Here is a 19,514-nt window from a genome sequence, read left to right as displayed (position 1 = left end):
CGGCGGAGCCCCATGGGCCCCGCCGAGTGCGCAGGCGCGGCCCCGCCCCCCCCCCCCGCGGCCCCGGTCGGGGAAAGCGCCACCGGCGGCGGCAGTGCCAGAGCGGCGGGCCGCGGCCCGGGAGCGGTGACTGAAATCACTGTCAACAAACCAAGAGCCTAAAGCGGGCAACGTCGGCTACGGGCAGATAAGGCTGGGAAAATACACCGAGATCTTTTTATTTAAATAACGAGGACTTACAAATTATGAGCTTTAATACAAGTTAAATAAAATACAGCGTAAAGATCAGCTTTTAGATTTTTGCTTGTCTACATACAGCTTATTTAGAAATTTGATACACTTTACAAGCTTGAACAGTTTCAAACAACTGTGCCTTCAAAAGCAATAGATTGTATAAAATACTGTGATACCCAAAAAAAGAGCCAGTATACTGTACAGCAAAATATTTTTACAGTAATTTGATATCTAAAAATCAGATTAGCTGCATCTGAAATTCATGGTAAATTGTCTTCTCTCAAGAGGAACTGATGGATGAATTGCTGAGCTTTCCTCTTCTCAGTTATATCAGGTGTAGGATGTCCAGGAGGAGGTCGAAGTAACAAGCCACCAAATACACTAGCTGCATTAAAAAAGATTAAAAAAAAAAGCCACAGGCACACAATAAGAGCCTGTCAGCAGCAGGGTATCAAGGGTAATTCCACCAACCCCAGTCAGTCAAAGTGGGAGAATGCCTGGCTTCAGAATGGCATCAGATAAAGCTGATAACCCACCCGCACCTGAGTCACTTTACAACTTTCTTCAGGCTACTCCAATGACTGTTTTTCTATGGACTGTTCACTCATTATTAAATGCTTCAGAACAGTAGAGGCCATGACTGCACTGACTTTGGAGAAATGTGTTTTGTTGTACAAACTGCAAAGCCCCTGTGAAGAGAATGGTTATTTTGCTCGCCTTACCAAGAATATTCACATCCAAATGGTTTTTCCCTGAATTTTTCAGTAGTTCTCGTAGAAATGCCATTAGATATTCAAATACATTTTTATGGCACCCTGGCAGATTAGAGATAATCTGAGGAGGGGAAAAAAAACAAAACAACATTTATATTGAAGACATAGCAATGGCTTGGCAGCTTTATCTACTACCAACATCACCTCGTTACTGGTCTGGCATAAAACAGTTTGCCTCCCCTCCCTCCAGAAGTACAGAAACAGTCTCACAGAGAAGCCGGTGATACCTGGCTGCTCAGCGAGTAGTTGCTGGCACTCTCCAAACAGCTGCTGTAGAACCTGTAGCAGATGACAGGCTCCGGCAGGCTTTCCAGGAAGAGCAGCAGGGCTTCTGCTACTGAGTGGTTGCTGCCAACTGATCCAAAGACGGTTAAGGAAGAGGCAAGCACGGCGTGATCTATTTTGGTCATATTTCTGCTGAAACATTTTGCTTAGGTCTCCAAGACCTCCTCCTATTGTTTACAGCTTTGAGTTAAATCATTTGACTCCACATAGCAAGCCGTTTCCACTGGCAGTTGGACACTTACGTAATTCATCAACAATCGTTCACCAACATCGCAAGGACTTATTGGGGGCATTTGTCCTGATTACAAGGAGTAGTGCAGATCTCGGTTACCCCAAGATGAGAGATGGTAATTTAAAAACCATAGTGGAGTATAGAAGACTGATCTAATCTTTTTCAGCTTTGATCACTAAGGCATAGTGAGCCTTACCAGACATCAGTCTAAAAGGATACGGAGGGTATCATGCATTCCTTTGTCCAAACAATCTCGGATTTGCTCAAATTCGGATCTGAGGCCTGGTTGCTGAAACAGGTCCTCCTGCAAACAAGACCATTAGTCAGTCTCAGGGAAAATAAAAGTTATTTGGGTAAACAGAGCAATGTGCTTATAATCTGGCTGGAAAAATCTCTCCAAATTGGCAGTTATCAGCACAAATCTCACCACAAGCAGCTCTAGTAAGGCTGCAGCACTGCAGTAGAGAGCAATGCAGGACAGCTGCTGATGCATGCCACACACAAAGTCACCATCATGAAACAGTGCAATCACGGCACCAGGATTGCTTACTACAGATGTCTTTTATCTCTCTTTACCATTGGCCAAACATCCCAGTTAGGAATGATTGCCATTACCAGTACCTTCTTCAAAACTAAAACTAACACAAACCAAATTATTTTGTGTTTCCAGTACAAACACTGCCAACCTGCTGGGAAGCACTGCGGTACAAGTGATCCACCATCATCCACAGCTCTTTTGGAATGTCCATAGGCTTTTCAGCTTGAACAGCATCATCACTCATTTCTAGTGGCATCAGGGTCTGAGAGGGGGAGGTGTGTGGGGGGAAAAAAAAAAATAGGTAGCTAGCCAAGTTCTTATTCAACTCGGCAAAAATGCTTCACAAAGCTTATACCTGAGAATTAAGGCTTGTTAAGAAACCGTGCAACTTTACTCACCAGTCTTCATACAAGACTAGTACAACAGGCACATTTATATCAAAAGTCCAGACAGAAGAAACAAGCTGCTCTCATAAACACACTTCATGTACACTCAGCTCTACGGAAATGTTACATCATGCCTCCACATATACACACACACCTCCATTCAATGCGGAGAAAGCCAAAGGTTCCAGAGAAAAGGTCTACATTTGGAAGTTGCACACCTTTTTAAAATGTGCAGGCAGAGCAAATGGGATCTTACTTTCAGTGCTCTCTATATGAAATGGGTTGGTTCATCCACGTGAAGAATTAATGCAAGGTGTGAAGATGGTGCACTGGAGAGCACAAGCTGTTATCAGCGACTATGGACCAGGGAAGTGGAAGAAGGCTCTTTAGCAATAAACAGGACTTAACATCGTTTTAATGGTTCTTGTGGGTTCAGAAGGGAATCTTGTCTTTAACTCACAAGTTTCCGAATGGATTCTGCTGGCATGTCCTGGATCGGTTCCCTCATGTAACACAGAGTATGAATAGGAGACCCAAAGCAACTTGGCAAGTAGTTGCCTGTTACAGATAGAAAATAATCCTTCCCCCTGTTAAGATGCAAGACCAAGATATCTTCAAGTTTTTCCTCTCCAGAGTTTAAGTGTGTAGCTGTTGATTTATTAACAAACACCTCCAACTCAATTGTGATCTCAGCATCTGCCAGAAGATGATAAAAAAACCCGTACTCAGTTCAAAAAGGTATTAAACCAATAAGCCTGCAAATAGGCATAGCATTCTCAAAATAGCAGAGAGAACTAAGCCAGAATGTGAAATATTAGCTCATTAACATGAGATGAACAACGGGGAGCTCACCTGATAGAAGAAAGCCCTTACTGGGATTAGCAATCAGCCACTCCTTGCAGTAAGTTTCCTCATCTGGCTTGCTGATAAATTCGAACTGGCAAGGCACTTGTCCATTGCGGATTGTAAACTTTTCTACCTGCAGCTGCATGTATTTAACATCCTCAAAATGGAACTAGAAACAAATGTCAGTCAACATCATCACTGAGCAGCAAAATACCCAGATTAACCCTCTTGCTCCTGCACCCCATCTCTTCCAGGATTACATAGGATTACATTTGCTTACTCTGTATGCCAAAGTCGTTTGCATCAGTGGGCCCTTTAAAACAAATGCTTACCTCAAATAACCTCAATGAAATTTGAGAACAAGATAGCTGTAGCCTCAAATGTCTCATTTGCTTATCTTTTTTAGGCCCCAACACACAAAGCAAATGCCGGTTTTGTGACCTTCTCCAAATCCTTCAGATTTTACATTTTATGTTTCAAACAAGTCAGAGCAAGGGCCACAAACTACCCTCTTACTCTCTCTCTCACCTCCCACCTCAGGGAGTAACATGCCCTACGTTCCAGCCTGGTACTGTGAATAGAATTTAGCTGTATCTAAACAGAAACAAATATTTCTAGGGCTTGTAAATAGAGAACAGCTGGAAGTCAAAATATTCTACTTCTTTGGAACCAGACCCCAGGGTCCAGAATCCATCTAACCTACTTCTACCACTGGAATACACTTCTGGGGTCTAGGGTTGCTCAGTTTCTCCAGCGAGTCACAGCACTTGAACACACCCTACCTCTCTCTGGGAGAGGGTCACCGAGGGAATGTTGGCATTCTCCAGCTTATCCAGTGAGCGGACTATTTCCTCAAAGACTTTTCGATAGAGGTCTTCATTCACAACCTTCACCTGAAAAGGACACACACACTGCACCAACTGGCATTTACTATGCCTCTGCAGGACAGCTGTAACACAGCTGGAAACATGAAGTGATCTGATTTTAGCAGCACACTAGCATATACAACACATGTAACGAACAGAGCCCCTTGGAGCACTAATGCTCCAAGATCTCATCAAGATCCAACAGTAAAGGACCTTGCCATAACTAGCAAGAGAGTCTCCCAGTCAGTACTAGATCAGCTTTTTTGTTTGTTTTGTTTTGTTCTAAAAAACACTACTGTGCTGTCAATGATGTAGCATTCCTGCACTGCAAGTTTCTGTGAAAATTATTAGGAAAATACAAAAAAAGGCAAAAGAACACTTCTGAAAAAATACCTACAGATATTCATGCATTATTCTGCTTAACTGAAGTATCATTTAACACAGCCCTAGCTTACTATGAACAACAATCCTATCTCAGTATCTTATCTAGCCCACCTTTTAAGCCATTGTTCTCTGTGGATGCCATAAAAGCAGAACAAGAGGGAAATCAGCAGGAGAACCTCCCTCCTCCTTCCCCCTCTCCCCACACAGAGGACAAGGTCAGCAGAGTTATTTCCTTCAGCACTGATGTACTTACCCCAATATCAAACACAGAGCTAACTGGCTTATGATCACTGATCTTCAAAGCCATATGGCTGCGATAGCTCAGCTGAGCAATGTTCTGCCCCTTCCAGAGTATCCGATCGCACCATGCTGGAACACGACACTTCTCACTAAAACAGAAGTAAAAATTACAGCTTCCAGGCACAGTTCAGGTGGAGTAACAACGCAAGGCAGAATACTGCACTCCCCAAGACTCGGTGTTTTCCTGACATGGCCTGGAGCTAGTTCTCTATCAAAGTTGTATTTTCCAGTTTCTTTGACTAGTTATAAAAAGTTAGATTGTCTACTATTGGGTATCTCTATATCATGCTTTACTTTCTACTTCTTCAAAGTTGCAATTGTTTATTTTGTTCTTTTGATACAATTAACATACAAAGCAATACTCAGAGATATTTTTGACCATAAGAACCATGAAAAATAAGAACTCAGGTTCTACATTTAAAGTTCACATTTCAATTTTTTTTTTTTTTTTTTTACTGACTGCTGCACAGATTTCATTCCTGCACTTGAAGCCAACATTCCCAGTTTACTAAGAACAGGTCAGCCACTCTGTGTAGTGCATTACAGGAATGATGGTTCTCGCAGCCTTTCGGAGAATGCACTCAGTTACAGACAGCACAAATGCACCATTTCGAACCCTAGCTGGTCTGACCTGAGTAGATATCAGCAACTAAAAGATCCTAAAAATTTTGCTTGGTAAAAAAACCCCAAACAAACAAAAAGAATGAAACTAACTAAAATGATTCCTTAATTTTGTACACCTCTAAATAAGAGGAAACCCAATGGATTATTCCTGGAGAAAAGATCAGGAATATCTGACAACTAGCGGTGGAAGAAAAGCAACATAAATAGATGTAAACTGGAGATGGATTTTGGAGCGAAGGGAGAAGAACAGCCATAATCTCAGAACTGTTCCTATTTATAGCCATTACATCTGCAATTCTTTTTAGCTTTGTTTTTACTTCCTTCAGTGGTAACATTAGCCATTGGTAGCATCACGTATGAGGCAATCACCGTACCTTGTGTCCCAGTCATCACAGCCAGCATCATATTTGTATGTTGGCTGGAAAGAAATCTCTCCCTCTGTAAAGCCTTCAAAGACTGCATTTGCGTTCATTTGCCTCTTTAGCTACGAAAGAAAAAAAGATGAAAAATTTAATTTTAAATAAGTTCACGCACAATTCCCATACGAGCTAAAAGGGAGATGTTTGGCACTGAGAAGGCCAAGGAGTACCTGTGCAGTTTCTAACTAGCACCCTCAGCACCACCTGCAGGTAGGTGAGACATCAGTACCTGGTCATATTGGCAAAGCTCTAGAAATGCTTTCTCATCTACAAGCTGCTTCACTTTTGCCACATCCAGTTCCTCCAGCCGATAGTTGAGGTCACCCAACCATAAGATCACACTGAAAGAGAATGTACACCAGAAGTCTGCACAGAGCCCTGAAGATGTCCAAAATGCAAGCTGGCCGTGAGCTGGAAGCACAGCTCCGCAGCAGTGCCTTAAACCATCTAATGCAAGCATGAGCTCTTCTAATCTCAACATGATCAGGTGGATGCTGTGTCTGCTTCTCCTTCAGAGAGAACAAGAGTGAAAACTTGAAAGAGAAGCTACATTTTCTACCCTTGCTGTTTTTAATTCCTGTTCTGCATGTTTGTCACTACCTCTTAGTAACTGGTGCTTTTAATATTCCACACTGACTAAATCCCACAACCCGCTGGGGAAATCGATGCATATTATTTATTGCCCCATTCCCACTTCATGCTTGAAAATAAAACAAGGCCTGGAAGACCATAGGCGGCAAGTGACTCGTCAGAACTGTATAGGTGACCACTCTCAAAACCAGGGTTACAGTAAAGCATTTCTGGCCCTTCCAGGCTGACGATTAGATCACTGGGCACCCCTTCTCGCATCCCTGCTGAGAGAACCTCACACCCCACTACGTTCATAAGGTTCTTCCTTGCCACGTGCAGTGATTCACACAGTCAGACAGGAAGCATACTCGTGTTTGCCAATAGTGAGAGGGGGCAAATTTGGATCCGATTGGCAGAATTGCATCCGAGAGCAGATGTCTTTGAAGTCCTGGTTCCTCCGCTCATATTCCTCCATGTGAGCTGCAAGGTGAGAATTTACAATGCACACGCTAGTGTTATGGAATTTAAACCTTATGGCAACACCACCTTTGTTACCCTGAAAGATAAAGACAAAGACGTTGGTCAGAAGCTTCTACACAACAGATGAATCCACACATGAGTTACTAGCGGTGGACAAGCCAGAAGACATTGAAGCAGACCATTTAATTCCAGAGGAAGGAAAAGGCTGAAAATGCCAATTAGTGATAACTACTTCATGAAGTCAAGTCAGTAACTCATGTGAGGGTTGCACACAGCAACAGAACACAGCAAGCAAGCACATGGAACTCAGTTTGTAATTTAGGAATTAGCTAACACAAAAGGAAATGAAAATTAGTAAGACAGCTGGTCAGTTACTTCAGCAAGTCCCAAAACCTATTTAGCAACAACTGGATCTTTCAACACAAACTGTAAAAAAATTGTAAATGGAGGAGGAAGCACGTGGCTGAGCTGGTCAAAAATACCTTTGACAAGTTATAGCTGCAATGTTCACAGAAACTACATTCAAAGGGCACAGACTTCATTCCAATGGTGTGGAATGGCAACAGGCCAGGAAGTCCTCCTCAGGAAAACTAATCTGGATAGACATGTTTCTTCTACTCGTGTTTCCTTGTGTTATTTGCTTTGGGCAAAATCACAGCCAGCATCAAAATCACATGAGAGCAAGGCCCCACACAGCCCAGCACATGCAATCAGAAAAAAAACCCTTCAGAGAAGATTCTCCTCAAGGTCTTTGAGCCTTTGCGAGCACATGGCAACTCCCTCTAGCAATGCCCTGAGCTACTCAGGGACAGGACTATGTGCTTCTAAAGGCAGCCGCATCCCTTAGCTGGAGGAATAACCACTACATCTAAGGAGAGGGGCTCTCCAGGGATCTTCTAAATCTCACACCTTCTCATGCACAGTTGCCATTCTTACCATCCTGCCCATAATTCCAGTTCCCACAGTCTCAATTTCCACCTCGGAGATGTTCAAAGCAAGGTCTGCTTTCACATATAACAGAAGCATGATTCCCACGAGCCGCACAAGTTTCACCTGAAAAAGAGATCCTGTTCCATTAAATACTAGAACGGGAGAGGTTTGATGAGAGCAGGCACATCGTCCCCCCGTCCAGAACACAGGTCACCAAAACACAGATGAAGAAAAACAGAGTTCTAGGCTCATCCGATGGACCAGCTGGGCTCACAGTACACAGGCACTCCAGCAGCACAGCGCAGGAAGGAGCTAGGGACCAGCACCCCAGCAAACGAAGTTGGAGCCCAAAGCAAAACCTACAGCACAGGCACAACCCATGGAAGAAGCTTCCTTTCAACAACAGTAACAAGAGACAAAGCAGACCTAAGGAGCAGGAGCCAAAACATAAGCAGTATTTCTACCAAGATACCTTCACAACTCATTCCAACATGCTTTGTGGAGACAGACATGGAAGAAACTAAGATACTTCCTATTCTCTTCCCCCGAGATAGCACGAGCTTCCTTTATGCGTGGATGCCTAGCTCTGGTCTCCTGTCCTGCCCCCTGCCTCAGCACCCTGCACAGCAACACCACCTACTTCACCTTCAGAGCACTTCTGACTGAGCAAAAGCCTGCAGACAATGAGCCTCTGGAAGATACAGCAATTGAGAACAAGAAAAAGCAAAGGGAAAAGAGGCCCAAGTGGAAAATGATTCCACACTCAAAGCTCCCCAAAAGCCACATTTACCTTCGCGTATTTGGCATCTGGGTGAAGACTATCAGTTACAGCTTTAAACCATTCTTCTTCTTTCGGTGTGTCATTGAAAAAGAAGGCTTCTTTACTCAGATCAAGCTCCTGGAAACTGTGTTAGAGGAAGGAACCCATGGATGCATGCACTTGTTTATAACTCTCCAGCCCTTTCCTCTGGGGAAGAACTAAATCAATTTATACTCACTAAATTTATAACTGAAAACTCAAATTCAGTTATGCTGAAAAGATGTTAAATGTGAAGCTAAATTACTATTAGTATTAAATTGAATGGCATTAAAGATTTTGTAACACTCCAGTGCCAAAGAGTCCAAACACTACCAGAGTAACAGCCCTTTCAGGCTATGCAAACACACACTCTAAAACTGTGTGATGGAGTAAGGCAATGCAAACATTCCTCAGCTGTGGTGTCTTAGCTGAACACCTCCATGCTACAAATTCACAAGCAAGCAACCCACAGTCAAAGCTTGGAAGAACAGGCCAGAAAGAGACACTCACCCCACACAGTAAATGTCTGGAGGCTCAGCATCACATCTCAGCCAAGGCTGGAGGCTTTCTCTGGGTGACTGACCATTCACATTGTATGTCCCAACAAAAAATCTGCAAAGAAATTAACTAAATCCCAGAGCTGCAAATTGTAGAGCTGATGGAAATACCACTATTATTAACCCATGTACTTAATACTACAAATAATTGCTTAGGAGTAACATGTTTCCAGGGGGAATTAGGAAAATGTGACAAAGCTCAAATCCCTAAAATGATTTAATTACAGTAGCATCTTTACAGACATGTTTTACAGAAGGATACACATTTTTACATATAGTATTAAAAAAAAAAAAAAAGACGACTAGAGCTGTGCAATAGCAGTTTGAAACGATAAATTCCTAGAATGACATGCATGAAAGGATTTCAACCACAGTAAAGTTTTGGTCCTAATTATGTATTTCACCCAAGCTCTTATGAGCTTATTGGAACAACTAAATGCATAAGTAGAGAACAGAAGCAGCAAGGGAGAAGGCCAGAGGTGCACAGAATTGATGCATTTCTAGACACAGTCTGAAATAAGCACAGGAAAAAGTCATTTCAAAAGGGCCGTTTTCTCAACAAGAACCATGAGGCAAGCCTTGACAGAGACATGAATGAAATCCTTCTCTGCTAATGCCTAAACGAGGAAAGAAGGCTGTTCTAGAAAGTATGGATCATATTTTTCTACAAAATTTCCTATTTGCAGGGATACTAGATGAAATAACGAACATGAGTTATTTTGACAGCGTATGCTAACCAACTTAGTCCTTGCAAAAATAAGTTCTTCTCAGGAATGATAATTACCTGAAGCTCTGGATGTGTGTGTAGGAGTCCTCCATTTGTACAAGCTGAGATTTAACAATAGTATCTCTTAGTCCAAACTTTGGTTCTGATAAGATTGAAGTCTTGTTTGAAACCATTACGTTGGAGGACCGTACCATTTCAGTTGTCACTTCAGGTTTGAGTTTGTTTTGCCTGCAAATGAAAACAAAACTGCATGATGAAACCCGGGATATACACACACCCTGAACAGCTTATTTCTGCCACTGAGGACTTGATTTGCATTTATCTGTCTGTTTCACTAAAGATAGATAATCAGTGTTTGGGAGAAGCAAACAAGAATGAAATGAGCATTTCTTAGAATGGTTCACATCTCTAGATAAAACCAGTTTAACTGACTGAAAAAACAAATGGTTTTCACCAACCTGGTGCAGCCTGTTGATTCAGCATAGGCCTCACTCACACCTGGATGTTGATACAAAACCTGTACACCTCTCCTGCTTACTGGAACAAGGAGATGCAAATCCCATCTCCCGCTGCCTCTGCTCAGCCCTTCTGACCTCAGCAGAAGAATGAAAAACTGTGTTTGTTTAAAAAGGCTTCTGGTGGAAAACTCCCAGCTCTGCCTAGAAAGGAGGCAGCACAGAGTGGGTAGAGGTAGAGGTGGTTTTATTTAGTATCTCATGGCTCTGAACTCCTTTTGCAACAGTAATAATACCACAGCTTGGGAGTTCCCACAAGCAAGTGGATGGTATAAATTTAAGGTCAACAACCTGCACACCAGTGCCAAGGACAGCACACAGACAGACTTTGAAGGATATGCAGCACGGTCCACAAAGTCCTGGGAACTGGAAAATGAAACTACCATTTTAAGAGTGTATCTGTGAGACATGGTGGCCCTAAGCCAAAGCTCTCTGAATTCAAAATAAACAACGCTAGCAGGTCCTGTCCCACTAAACAGCAAAAATATGCCCAAATAGGGGACTAGCAGGACTGTTTCTGAGAGACTGTGCTGAAATTCCCACTAAAGTTTTGACAGCATGCTTATGCTGAACTTTTTTCTCTCCTAACTAGAATCTGCAGATTCTCTTCTCAAAAAGTTGTAAACTTCTGCTCTAGATCCCACCACCTCTGGGGACTGCAACCGACACGGTCGCCGGCAGATGGAACTAAATAATGCAGCCACAAGATTGCTCGAGCACTGGTGTGTGCACAGACCTCATACGCTGGCACCAGAGAGACCAACTTCCCCACTGGGTTTCCAGCTGAAAACCAGGAAGCCCAGACAGAAAGCTCTCTGCACTTTCTTTTCCTTCCTCTAGACATCAAAGCATCAACAATTTGCCCACTGCAGATCATTCCGTCCATACACAATCACGCAGAAGTACCCAGAACTTTGGTGCTACATATATTTACTGTCTGTGAAGGGGAGGCATAGCTAAACCAGCAAAGAAACATTGCCACCACTTTTACTCCTCACTAGACCTTCCACAAAGAGCTGACGTGCACAACTCTCCCTTCAACTGCTTCACCAAACCTACACAAGAAGCAAGAGAGATACCATACCTGGGAGCACTTTTATCGGTGCTGTCATGGCTCCGGTTCTGACTAACTGCAAGCTTTTTTCCATTCTGTTTGATGCCTTCAGAGCCAACCACTTCTGGAAAAAAAAAAAAAGTTTCACATTAAACACAAAGTGTTCTTTAATTTATCAACACACCTATGCAAACACTGGCAAAAATCTGTGAGCAGAGTATAATTTAGATTTGTGTGGAGAAACCAAGTGCCCTGCCGTCTCTCTTTCAGTTATCTGATAGATTTAGCTTATTTTGACAGAACTGTTCTGTGACAATGCAGCTTCCCCTCCAGAGGAAGAACCGACGCTAGCATGCCGTGCAGCCATGGAGAGCAGCAGAACTGCTGTATGCTGCCTGCCCACTGCTGGAGTCGGTGGCTGTTGGGTCTCCCTTACAGCTGAGCCAAACCAGGACTTAGCAGTACAAAATCCAGGGCTTTATCCTGGGAATCCAAAAAAGTATGTTAATAACAGGTTTTTCTTTTCTGAAGCAAGACAGGAAGTACAAAGAAAGGAAGAAAAAGGGGAGAAAAAGAAAAACCAAAAAACCCACACTACCATTTAAAGGGTTTCTACCTATCTGCAAATACATAGCAAAGCACAAGTGTCTCCCCCCTCAAGACAGTGCAGTACAGAGTCACGGTATGAACCCACTGTACCTCAGTGGAAACAAGCGCCTCAGTGCAAACTGCACATTCGTAAAAAAATAACAGGGCTGCTACCATGCAAATATAAGTAAACACAGGTGTGACACTAAACACATCACACTACGTTAGCAAAATTTGACCAGTCTTTCAGCATTTTGTCTCAGTTACAACATTCTGCTCCTACAAGTGGCAAAATAACAGTTAAAAAAGAGGATTCTCCATGGGGGTCTCCATGTTTAAGACACACAAACAGCAACCTCAAGATTATGCTATTTAGCACACAAATCTAATGATGATACAGAAATTGTTCTTAAGATTATAAGGTTCTAGTCATTCAGCTGAGCTTCTCCTTCAGTGAGCACAACCCAGAAAAACTAAAATGTTATTGCTGTCATAGTACATTCTCCGGGATGAGAGCACAAACCAGAAACAGAACTTGAAGTACTTTACCTAAGCACTCAGAATATAAACAAGCTGACAAGTGGCCATATTCTCAGCTTGGAAAACCTCTTCTGCCCAAGAGCCCTCTGAGAATAAAGACTGTGTAAGAGGATTTATCAGAGGTTGGTTGCAGAAGAGCACATGACTCAAACCTCACTAGAGATCACACAGCCAAAGTCACGTAGAATTGAAGAGGACCATAGGCAGTTCAGAGATGCACTGCGAAGCATGGTCTCAGTGAGCTGACACAAAACTGTAAATTTTCTCCATAGGCATTAAGTACTTAATCAGCGCTGCCTGAGCCTCTGCAAGTTCTCCCAATAGAGACCATGCAAGGTATCTTGACAGTGACAAGAACCAACCTGAACTTTTGTACTTTTGTAACAGGGCGGGAGCAGAAGTTCAGGCTTTATTACCCATATAGGACGATGCCACTTCCCAGCATGCAGAAAGCATTAGTGCCAGAATGGCAAGACTTGCGTGCCTGCTCAGTGCTGCTGACACTGCTGCTATGTGATCCAAAGATCAGTGTCATATATCACACACTTGCCTTCTAACCTCATTAGAGGAAATCAGTTTCAGGTAGGTTTCTCCTAAGAAAGAGATTAGCCCTGGAAAAGGGCTGTTTCCTTTAGATAAATTTATATCTAGATACAGATTGCTCTAGCCAGAGGGATCTATATGTTACCAATCTGAAGTGGAATATTTTAGCAAGATAATGACCTTGTTCAATAATTGAACTGGCACAGAAATAAAAAGCTATGTGCAGAGATTACAGAACAGCAGAATGTGTACAGCCTGAGTCAGACAGGATTTGCAGTTAAAAGAGATTTAAGCAGTAATGAAGATGTTCTTGTTAAAAATGTGCAGTGACGTTATAGTACTGTTCTACAGCACGAAAATGTATCATACCTTCTGGATAAAGTAGGATCTATGCTTAGTGTTCAAAAGGGAGAATTAAATTAGCCTTGCCATTAGTTACACGAGTCCTAGCCAGTGTCCACTCTTTACTTAATGAAAGCATAAGCAACAATCCATGCGGGACTGCACTACTCCGGGCTGGAGGGAAGTTTGGTTTTTTCAGGGTTCCAAACGAAGCAACACTGCAGTTGTGACTGTGACTGCACACGCATGCACACACATAGGACTTAGGCAGTGGGTTTAACTGAAATTGTGAACATAAACCGTACAAGGTAAAGCACATTTAAATCCCTTTACAGATGCTCTCATTCATTAGCTAGCCTTAATTCACAGAATATATAATGAGCTAATATCACTCTACTAGCAAATGGTAGCATTTACACAGTATTTAAATGTGCTTTGATTTGTGTATGAAAGTTGCTAACTCAGTATGCATGTTCATTTACAGACAGAATGAGTTACAACTATTCCCAGAAAACGGCAGACAAAATGTCATTCTATATCAACTTATGTTCCAAAAGACCCCAAGTGATGGCAGAGAGAATTTTCTTCTGCTAATACAAGGGGGGGGGGGGCAGATCCCTAGACTCCTCTGACTCAAGAAAAACACAAGGAAGCCTTAAAAATGCAACTTTGTCAGAGCTTAAAGGCATGATTTGATAGCAGAACTACTTCCCAAGGAGGTTACCTTTCAAAGAGTGTTACTATGCTCTAGATACCACAAAAACACACCAACAACGGAGCCAGGGTGGTGTTTCATTCAGCATGTTTTTCCACCTAAGCACATAGATATGCCCAAGTCTCTCTGAGTCAGTTCTAAACTACAAGTTAAAACACCACTCTGAGGGGATGTTCCCAGGTCCCTACCGTGGCTCGAGCAGTGCTGTGCTGTTCCCCGAGTTACAAAGTTCATCCCTTCTCTCTTTTTTTTTTTTATTAATACACTACTGATAAACACAGAAATAAAAAGAAGGAATGCCAGCAATACCAGACCGTGCCTTCAGAAATTAAGAGGAGCCTAGCCCAAATGAGGGTGGGCAAACTAGAAACGGTATAATTCAGATTTTGAATCCCACACTGACTTCCAGGAATTGCTTTAGCTCTCCGCATCTTCTCACACGTGTGCTCTGCAAAGAGGGAGAGGGAAACGGCGCCGGGGGGCGTGGGGATTTGGCATGTGCAGGGAGCACCAACCCCACAGGAGGAGGAGGCCGACATCCCGCCGAGAGCGCGCAGCCCACCCAGCAGCGCCCAGCAGCAGCCGAGAGCCGGCAAGCAGCAGGCACGGAGTGTGGCACCGGGCTTGCAAAGCCACAGGAACCCTGGCGACCTCACAAGCAGCCCCGGGACCACCAGAGGCTGCCGGCTTCTGGACGGGGCGATGCTGACGGAGCCCCAGCGCCGCAGGCAGCTCGGCTCATAGAATTGTTTAGGTTGGAAAAGACCTTTAAGATCATCGAGTCCAACCGTCAACCCCACACCACCGTGCCCACTAAACCATGTTCTGAAGTGCCTCGTCTATGCATTTCTTGAACACCTTCAGGGATGGTGACTCCACAACTTCCCTGGGCAGCCTGTTCCAATGCCTAACAACCCTTTCAGTAAAGACTTTTTTTTTTTTCCTAACATCCAATCTAAACCTCCCCTGGCACAACTCGAGGCCATTTCCTCTCGTCCTTTCACTAGTTACTTGTGCGGCTCCCGCCGCACCTGCGGCATTTGCTTCACTCCCGCGACTCACCTGCCCGCGGCGCGGAGGCCGGAGGCAGCGGGGAGCTGTGCCCGCCGCCTGCCCCAGCCCGGCCGCGCCGCTCGCCCCGTGCCGGCGGCCGGCTGCCGGCTGCCGGTTCCCGGAGCTGCAAAGCGCCGGGAGCCCCGGGCGGGCGGCCCCCGGCCCCGCCGGCCTCGCCTCCCCTCGGCCGCCGGCGTTCCCCCCGCCCCGCCGCGCCTTCGCAGGGCGGCCGAGCCTTGCCAGAGCGCCCGGCGTCGGGCGGCCCCCGGGGCAGACGCCGGGCCGCGGCCCGCGACGAGCCGGTCAGCGCGGCTCCCCCGCCCGCGGCGGCTCCCCCGCCCGCCCCGCTCCCCGTCCCGCGGCGGGAGCCGACGGGTCCCCGCGCTCACCTCGGCGGGGCCGCCCGCCCGCGGACATCGCCGCCGCCGCTGCTCGGCGCCGCCAGCCGGCCCGGCCCCAAAGCCCGGCCCCGGCAGCCGGAGCGCCGCAGCCGAGCGCCGCACGGGCGCCCCCGGCGTGGCCGCGGCGGCAGCTGCCAGCGCGTCTCCCGCGGGGGTCGATCCCGGCGCTCAAGGCTCCCCGGGGCCGCCCAGCGGGAGCGGCGGGCAGCCCCCCTCCGACCGAAACGGGGGGGGCCAGGGCCGGGCTGACGGCGGCCGCGGGCAGGGAGGCGAGCAGGAACCCGCGCGGCCACGCCCCGAGCGGGCAGCGCCGGCTGCCACTCGTGAAAACCGCCCGACTGCGCCCGCCGGGCAGGCGGTTAAGAACGGCGGGAGGGCAGCGGCGGGAGGACAGGGACACGGGCGGGAGGGGCGGGGGGACAGGGATCAAGCTGCCACCTTAGGAACTCCACCTGGTCTTTCACAGCACTGGCTCAAAACGAATTCCCATTTGGCCTTTGGACCCCACAAGTGGCAGGTTGCTTGTTGCAGCACTCGCATCTGCTCAGCCAAAACGCCGCTCACCTCTGCTGAGCTGCCCGACGATGAAGAATCGTCGCACTTGCAAACTGTTACAGTTCTGCCCAAGTTTCAGCAGCAGAGGGGCCAACGCTGCTCTTCCATGGGCAGAAGAAACGCGCAAACGCAACACGCCAGCTGGGACTGCCAACGCCTCCACCACCAAACCCAAGGGCCACATCCAGTGCACAACAGAGCTCGTACCTGGGCTGCACCTGCTGACCTCCTGGAGGAATGTGCGCGTGTGGGAACCAAAAGGCAACCGCACCATGAGTCGGTCATCCGCTGAACTTATCTGGATAGTCACGTCAGAGCCTAAAGACATTGGGAGAAAAAGCTCTTGTGGTTAGTGCTGACAAGCCTTCAGAAACTGAGCATTTTCTCTACGCTACAGCAGCTGGTGCATGCATGCATGCATGCAGACTTCAGCAACAAGTCTCCTCATACTTTCTTATCATGGCCCCTTTCCACATTCTACACGAGAATGCCATTTAAAAAAATAAAAATAAGCGTTTGTAATTTTGATTCTGCTCATTCAGTGACAGTAATTAATCTTCCAGTAGCAGTTTAAAAGCATTTGGAAAAAATGACTCCTTTGGCTGAACTGGGGTGACGATACTTGTTAGCATGAACTGAATCGTGGCAAACAGCATGCTGAGCTCCCCAACAGCAGCAAGACAAGATCCCCCCGGTGAACAGTCTGGATCACAAGAGCCCCCACTCCTGCCTCACTGAGTGTCGCTTGGCACAGGGCCCGGGAACGCCTGTAACACAGGCGTTACAGCAACAACAGAACTCACCGATGACATGAAGGTCACTGTTAAGTACAACTGTAAAAGCAAAACAAAGTCTGGTTACAAAACTAAGCAAAAGGTTTGCAGACCGCACTGATACTTTGAGGTTAGCGAGCGTGCCAAGCTCCTCAAACCACTAATGCTGCCTGTACAAACAGAGCCAGGCAGAACAAACCTGCCAGGGCAGGAGGCCGTGGCACAGGGTGCTCTGGGTTGCAGAGCAATTCATCTAGCAGGGCTCTTCCAGCTATGCCATTTGACACACAAGCATCACCAGGGATTACAAATTGAAGAAAAAATGCGAAGGCTGAATAGGTCCCCAATCTCAACAAGCAGAACAACAAAACACGGACTCCAAACCCCTGCATCCCCTTCTTTGGAGGTGGCCACTAAGCCACCAAAGCGTGTTAGTACCTTCTTCCACTGCGAAGCCTTCTGTGATCGGGATAACTTTCTCCAGCCAGACATCCTCAGCTGTGATGGCCATCCGCCGGTGAGTGTACACATAGATCCTGCAAGCACGGAGCAGACACGGAGGCAATGCCTCCTCGGTTCTGGCATCTCCGCAGGTTACGGACAGACCCTATCCCATCCCATCTCATCCAGCAGCGCCTGCCAGCACAGCCTCATGCAAATCCCAAAGCAGCTTCTCGGCCGCACGCCCACCCACCCGCCCACCCTGCCGTCTACAGAAGAGCGTTGGTATGTTCCTGGCAAAAGGCCCCAGACCAAAACCTCCGGGCCGGGGCTCCCCTCGCCAAGCACCCACGCCCCGCCGCGGGGGAAAGGCCCCGGCCCGGCCCCGCTGCGAAGTCCCCGGGGTCGGAAGGAGTTGCCGGTCGCTCTCCGAGGCCTGTGCGGGACCCGCAGAGCTCCCGGCGTCCCCGCGGACGCTCCTCCCGCCCTCCCGCCGGTGCGGCGCCAGCACCCACGCGTGCTCCCCGCAGCTCTCCACGAGGCCCAGCAGCCGGCTCTCCACGCTCTCCCCAGCAGCCAGGACGCCCTGCACGGCCTTCAGCGGAGGGTCAAGGAAGAGCGGCGAGAGACGGGAGCCCCGCGGCTGCCGGGGGTGGGGGGACACGGACGGGGACCCGGCCCTCCCCGCGCTCGGCCGCGCGGATCGAGGCCGCAGCAAAGGATACGATCCGGCAGGTCGCCCCCTCCGCCAGGCTCTCCTGGATGGCCACCGACTGGTCCATCCTCCGCGCCGGCAGCGCAGCGGACGCCGCTCGCCAGGCGGGGCCGCGCTCCCCGCCAGCGCCTGCCCCGGCCCGGCCGCCCAGCGCGGCTGTCGCGACGTGTCGTGCCCGGCCGGCGCCGCGCCCCCCCACCCCCGACACCCCCCCCCGCCGCCGCCGCCGCCGCCGCGCTCGGGGAGGCGGAGCCGCCGCCGGCACCGCCCCGCTCCCGCTCCCGCTCGGCCGGGCCTCCCCCGCGGCGGCGGCCCCGCGCCCCTCAAGGCGCTCCGTTAGCCCCTCGCTCCGCGACCGGCCGCTCGCCGGGCCTGGCCGGGAGGAGCCGCCGCCGCGGGCGGCAGAGGCCCCGGAAATAACGGCGGCCCCGCGCGGTGCGGCCGGGATCGGGCCCGGAGCGGACGGCAGCTCCCGGCGCCGCTCCCCGCGGCGGGCAGCGGGTTTCACAACCGAGCGGGGGCTGGTGGGCAGCGGCAGGCAGCGGCCGGGAGCATCCCGCACCCCCCGAGGGGAAGGAAGGGGAGCGGGGGTCTGCCGGCTCCGGGGCCGGCAGAAGGCCGGGGAGGTTCGTCTCCTGCTGAAGTCAGGGGAGGCTCGCCCTTCGGTAGCACCTTGAATTATTTTGCCGTTGAATCTCAAGAAGACCCAGCTGGCATAAGCCAACTTCTGAGCTGCCGGTTTATTATGCAAATTGATTAATGCGGAGTGTTTAAGCACACACTAGAAGATGTCACCAGAGTCTTTTGCATAGCAGAGAGAGGAGAATTTAGCCTAGGCCAGCTCTTTGCATAGACGTAGGAGAGCGACAGCCAAGATCTAAAGATTAGGAAAAAAACCCAAGCAGTCTCTGTTCAAGTAACCACTCTGCCGTCTGCCTTTCCGCTCCCTCCGCTCTAGCAGCCGTGCGGAGCAGACGAGACACTGCAAAGAGGAAATGAAAGGAGAACAGTCTGAAATATCTGCTGTAAATGCTAGCCCTCTATTCTTAAAAGAAATGTGGTGCTGGGCGGTATTTCTGAGATAGAAAAACCCTGCGTTTCATCCTGCTTTCACTTGCTATGGATATGCTGACATCGCAGCCTGAAACAAACACACGCCCCAAACCCTGTGCTGCAGTTTCCACGCACCAGAACAGCAGGCTGGCTGAGGCTGCCCTGCAACGTGGAAGGGGCCGGCTATCGTTTCATTGAGGCTTTTTTCATCCAGCCCCACATCCGCTGTACGACGGCTTCGCAGCCTGCAGCACCTCGTAAGGGCTGGCAGAGCGA

The 19,514-nt window shown here is 48.0% G+C and overlaps 1 protein-coding gene across 4 annotated transcripts; it reads right to left on the bottom strand.

The window, feature by feature from the left end:
- Window positions 1–202: 202 nt before the first annotated feature.
- On the bottom strand, window positions 203–18,358 carry INPP5B (inositol polyphosphate-5-phosphatase B). Of its 4 annotated transcripts, XM_052810725.1 has the most exons (22): window positions 18,196–18,358; window positions 17,986–18,065; window positions 17,468–17,565; window positions 17,060–17,089; window positions 16,464–16,574; window positions 11,550–11,643; window positions 10,008–10,178; window positions 9,177–9,278; window positions 8,658–8,772; window positions 7,874–7,990; window positions 6,826–7,013; window positions 6,117–6,228; window positions 5,843–5,952; window positions 4,798–4,933; window positions 4,077–4,187; window positions 3,301–3,463; window positions 2,909–3,144; window positions 2,211–2,324; window positions 1,744–1,828; window positions 1,235–1,362; window positions 957–1,068; window positions 203–619 (listed from the first exon to the last, which is right to left on the bottom strand). In XM_052810725.1, the coding sequence occupies exons 1-22, from the start codon at window positions 18,250–18,252 to the stop codon at window positions 495–497; spliced, it is 2,595 nt and encodes an 864-aa protein (XP_052666685.1). In that variant the 5' UTR covers window positions 18,253–18,358; the 3' UTR covers window positions 203–494. The 4 variants fall into 4 exon arrangements, with proteins under 4 accessions (XP_052666685.1, XP_052666684.1, XP_052666686.1 ...); XM_052810724.1 differs by lacking the exons at window positions 17,986–18,065; window positions 18,196–18,358 and having other exon boundaries at window positions 11,550–11,640; XM_052810726.1 differs by lacking the exons at window positions 16,464–16,574; window positions 17,060–17,089; window positions 17,468–17,565; window positions 17,986–18,065; window positions 18,196–18,358 and adding an exon at window positions 15,690–15,790.
- Window positions 18,359–19,514: the final 1,156 nt, after the last annotated feature.

The sequence above is a fragment of the Harpia harpyja genome, chromosome 16 (assembly GCF_026419915.1).
Source record: "Harpia harpyja isolate bHarHar1 chromosome 16, bHarHar1 primary haplotype, whole genome shotgun sequence".
Taxonomy (NCBI): domain Eukaryota; kingdom Metazoa; phylum Chordata; class Aves; order Accipitriformes; family Accipitridae; genus Harpia; species Harpia harpyja.
This window is presented reverse-complemented; position numbering and strand designations above follow the sequence as displayed.

Bases quoted from the DNA above. Each gene is read 5' to 3' on its own strand.
- INPP5B (XM_052810725.1), bottom strand. From the start codon at position 18,252: ATGGACCAGTCGGTGGCCATCCAGGAGAGCCTGGCGGAGGGGGCGACC. The intron at 10,179-11,549 runs GTATGGTATCTC...TTTCATTTGCAG, and splicing joins ACCGATAAAAGTGCTCCCAG to GCAAAACAAACTCAAACCTG. The intron at 1,829-2,210 runs GTTGGCAGTGTT...TCTTGTTTGCAG, and splicing joins ACCGCAGTGCTTCCCAGCAG to GAGGACCTGTTTCAGCAACC.